This window comes from Typha angustifolia, chromosome 7, assembly GCF_048772165.1.
Source record: "Typha angustifolia cultivar Huaian chromosome 7, ASM4877216v1, whole genome shotgun sequence".
Taxonomy (NCBI): domain Eukaryota; kingdom Viridiplantae; phylum Streptophyta; class Magnoliopsida; order Poales; family Typhaceae; genus Typha; species Typha angustifolia.
In genome coordinates, this window is record NC_133245.1 from 14,024,754 (window position 1) to 14,029,621 (window position 4,868).

General features: G+C 37.3%; 1 protein-coding gene across 1 annotated transcript; it reads left to right on the top strand.

The window, feature by feature from the left end:
- Positions 1 to 3,645: 3,645 nt before the first annotated feature.
- On the top strand, positions 3,646 to 4,400 carry LOC140763290 (protein S40-4-like). The gene has a single exon (XM_073101413.1). The coding sequence runs from the start codon at positions 3,801 to 3,803 to the stop codon at positions 4,275 to 4,277; it is 477 nt and encodes a 158-aa protein (XP_072957514.1). The 5' UTR covers positions 3,646 to 3,800; the 3' UTR covers positions 4,278 to 4,400.
- The last annotated feature ends 468 nt before the right edge of the window (positions 4,401 to 4,868 follow it).

Below are 4,868 nucleotides of genomic sequence, written 5' to 3' on the forward strand. Positions count from 1 at the left end.
TGAAATTTGGAGTAGCTCTCATCTTTTCTTGCAATTTTAAGCATAGTTTGCTATAGAAAATATCAATACTAATTCAACCCATAGATCCTTTTTCATACATTCAAAATAACATACTTTATGACCAAAACAAAAAACCTCAATTCAAAGTTACAAGAATATAATTTTCTTTTCAAATAAATGAGATCCGATTAAATTCCATCAGAATCATTACGCTTATTTTTCTTTCATCTTTACGATGTTATATTATACGTCCAAAATAAACTTTTAGTTACGAGTTATTTCCTTCTAAAATATAATATTTCAATATATTATACGTCTAAAAAAACGGTTTAATTTTCATTGCTTTCAGAATAGATCAAAATTTTTGATATCAAGTTTACGAATAGATTTATTTGGGTTAAAAAAAAAAAAAGGTTTTGGAGAAGCTCAAGTTTGGTAAAAAAAAACTCGGGTTTAATCGGGGCCCCACCTACCAAACTATAATTAATAGATAGCACTGTTTAGATCATTGTTAACACCTCAACCACCACAAAGTCCAATTTGTCCAATTCCAGTAACTGGATAACACGTAATCTGTGCATAAAATTATACGTGCTATTCATTGGGAGTCGATAGATATCGTTTAGCTACGTGATAGAAACTCGTGATCACTACACTCTTGTATCTCACCCAGCCGGCCAGCCAGCCCCACTCTAGTTTGTGTACCTTTTGCTTGGCTGGATAATTCTGAGTGTTTCATCAAACTAGTTTCAATTCGATATATATATTATCGAAATAGATTACTCCTTAAACTTATTACTAAATATGATCTAACTTAATACTATCTTGCTAATACCAATTCATTATCCATCTCTTTTTTGTCGAATTAAATAGGTACCAGTTTTGTAGAATACAATGACCACTTTGCACACAGAGAAAATTTAGCAATTGAAGTATCTTATTGCATCAAAATAAAGCTGACTCTCTCTCTCTCTCTCTCAATGCAGAAGAATGAGAAACATGTAATTTGTGAAAAAAAATACTTTTAATATAGAATCTCTTATCATATTTATAAAAGTGAACAACCGACTTTAGTTAAACAAATTACCACCTCTGTGTCTTTGAACAAAAAACTGCCACTTTCTATAACTTAATTTAATGCTATAAACTCAAATTCCAGGGTAAATCTTGTTCTATATGTCTATTTAGAAGAACTCTAATGTATGTATGCACCCCAAGTATAAAGATATGCCTACTCGCGGATTTGACGACTTTTTAATTGAAAATTAAGTTTCCATTACTGTAGCCTTCAAGTACGGATGAATATCTTGCATAATGCAGTCTATAATTAGTAGTATATCTTAGATATTATTACATATATTAAATTACGTATTATTCACAAATATTCTGATTAGGATGTACATTCACATGTATTATTTTAAAGATGAAGATTCACATTTATAAGTATTCTTACAAGTTTGTTATTATCTTTATCAGATTTATTGAACAAATTTTCAATATTATATAGTTGAGATATAACATATAATTTAGTTGTCTTAGTGACATTTTCATCGAGTACCACATGAGCCACTCGCAAATCTTTTATTGAGCCCAATTTTTTTTTTTTTTTGAACTAGTGACTTCTATTTTGTATATTTGTTTAGGGTTTTCTATGATTTATTAGATATTAAAACTATATGCGATATATAATGTGTTGCCCAGCCTAGTGTAGATATAATTTTGGCATTGGAAATTAACATGCTTTTGTGCTTCCATTGGAGCCACTGTGACACCTTACTGAAATTTTTATTGAAATCAAAGTGCTTAAGGTGTCCGAGAACATAAGCAATGCAATAGTAAAACTAAGTTTGAGGGACACTATGATAATTAGACAAAACTGGACCTTATACACTCATGGATAAACCTTGAGCTTATCCGATGTTGGATCGATAAGAATAATGGATGACATCTCTTTAATCATATCTTTAACCTCATATATATCTAAGAAATATATTTATGAATCTTAGAAGCTAAGTTTTCTTTTGCCTATACAAGGGCTTGTATCCTTTACTTATAAATGCATCTAAAGTTTTTGTAAATAAAATAGAAGTGGAAACTTAAGTTTTTTTTTTTTCCTACACTATCTTGCTTCAAGGCTTATTTTATCTTGTCAAAAAAGTAAAGTGTTGCGCAAACTAGCAAACCCATATAGCAATTATAAGACGAATTTTTAGTCCATGTGCTTATATCCACAACTATATATATATAAAGCGTTACCTGTTTAAATATGAAATGCATTGCTTTTCATGATTAATTTCTAAATTTTATGGCCCTCAAAATTACTTCTTCCGTTTTAACAACTCTAGAAATAAAATTCTTTTGAGACACAAAGAAGATTAGATATATAAAAACATAATCATCATGTTCTGTCATGGAACCTCCTAATGGCACAATGTGAATCCAAAAGTTTCTCCAAAAGATGTGCAAACAATTCTTTCTTTACCTGTTTTTTAATCCAGATTGGTTAAAATTAATCATCAAATGCCTGTTCATAATAAATTCTCCAATTTTTATGGCCAGAATCAACAACTTCTAAATAATCTGTCATTATCTTAAAATTCCATAAAATCTTTTACATAATTTATGCATATGTCTTGTCAATTGATTCTGCAAAATCTTCTCATTTCCAAGCCTTGAGACATTTTAATATGCTCAATGATAGCTATATAATTAGCTTTATATTCTAAAACCACGTGAGTCGAGACTCACAGTATTTCAACGTTTGCTATGATACCATATCAACTCACAAACTTCTCTAAAAGTTTACACTAAAATATTAAAAGCTTACAGTAAAATATTATGATGATCATATTCATGCAATCTATATATATATATATATATATATATATGCACCACCCTTCTATGCAATTGCATAGTAATACTAACACCTCCTCTTCCAACGTTACGCAGGAAATGGTAACGGCCAACTCCTCCCTCCTCTTGGTACTGTCTCGTGATCCCACTCTCTCCCTTTGGGTACCTACTACGATTAACCGTCCTACATATTATCCAAATTTTCCGTGGGTTCCACTTCACGTGCCGATCACGTCCAGCGTGTGTCCTCACCCTCTCCCCGATTACACGTGCCGTACCCACTAAGCGCCACGTGTCGCATCGGCGGGTTTGCGGCCCCATGGCGTCGCGACGAACCCGTCCTCGCGTCAGCGAACGAATACCTCCCCCTCAACATCGGATTTACCGTTTTACCCCTCCCTCCAATTATCGCTCTCCTAGTTCGTCGTCATCCGCAGGCCATGGTGGACTCGTTCCTGCGGAATACTCTAAATGGAGTCGGGAAGTAAGAAGGCGATCGCGTCGCCACTCACCCGTTCTTTTATTCTCGTCACACGTTGGCCGGTTCTCTGTAGTTAAGCCACTCCGCGGGGCAGCGGAAGAAAATCCTCGTGGGCGCTCGTGGGCGCCAACGAGGGCCATGCAGCGTGGTGCATGGACCCGGGGGTAATAACGTAGATGCATCTAACCACCAAGGGTAAAATGGAGAAAGAAAGACAAAAAGAAAAAGAAAATGAGCCTTATCCACATCGTTACCTTCTCATCATTTCTTTCTATAAATTAAAGCCCGAACCCAACCAACTCCTTACTTATTCAGAGTGGAAGCGAAATAGAGAGGCTCCTCCCTATAATTTTCTTCCTTTTTTTTTAAAAAAAAATCCCTTATTCGTTTTCAGTCCAAAAAGGAGAGAGCGAAAGGGACTGAGTTGGAAGAGCGAGAAACGCGAGGGGCTTCATTGCAAAAGAGGATGGCAGGGAGAAATCGCCAAGCCACGACCCACGCATACCGGTTCTTCGCGCCGACTCCCGACTCGGCCGCCCCGGCCCACCCCGACTCGGACGAGTTCGACGAGTCGGATGTCTGGGGCTACCCAGTCGACCAGGTCCAGGCCGAGCCGCGGAAGCCGATCCCGAGCCGGTCCGGGAGGAAGAAGCCGGAGAAGGTGGATCGGGGCACCCCCCCGGCCTCGCTGCCGGTGAACGTACCGGACTGGTCCAAGATACTGCGGGGCGAGTACAGGGGCAATAGTGGGAGCAACAGCGCCTGGGAGGCGGAGGAGGAGGGCGGCGAGGGGACCGGCATGGTGATCCCACCGCACGAGTTGCTGTGGAAGAACCGGGCCGCCTCGTTCTCGGTTCACGAAGGGATCGGCCGGACTCTTAAAGGCCGGGACTTGAGCCGGGTCAGAAATGCCATTTGGGAAAAGACCGGGTTCCAAGATTAGTATCCACTACTGGATCGCTTACCATTAATTGTTGGTTATATTATATGAATCTTTCTTTCTTTCTTTCTTTCTTTCTTTCTTTCTCTCCGGAAAGGAGATGAATATATTATTATGTTTGTTATATGAGTTCATATATTTCTGCCATCTTCTCTCACTAAATAGAAATATTTCTAAGTGATTTTTTTTTTCCTAAATGCGCCGAATGAGTACGATATCTTATGCGACGGACATTAAATAATAATTATCATCTTTCTATACTTCATACCTTTATTGATATTAAATTTATCATCTTCTCTCATATTACACTTTTTACCCAGTTGCCGTGCTAAATAGATTTCTAAGTTATCTTTTATCTCTTCCTTCCTGGCTGAGAGAGAACAGAGTGCGTTAACTCCAATGTCTTGGAAGCTAGGCGAAAACTATGGGTTTCCATTTGCTCCTGCTGCTGGTTTTCTGGGAGCAGTAAAAGTGAGTTAAAGTTGAATAGAGAATGGAGAGAGAGAGAGAGGGGTTTGGACTGAGAAAGGATAAATATATATATATATATACACATAAGTATTGAACCAATGGCATTAGTTTACGTGAGCGATT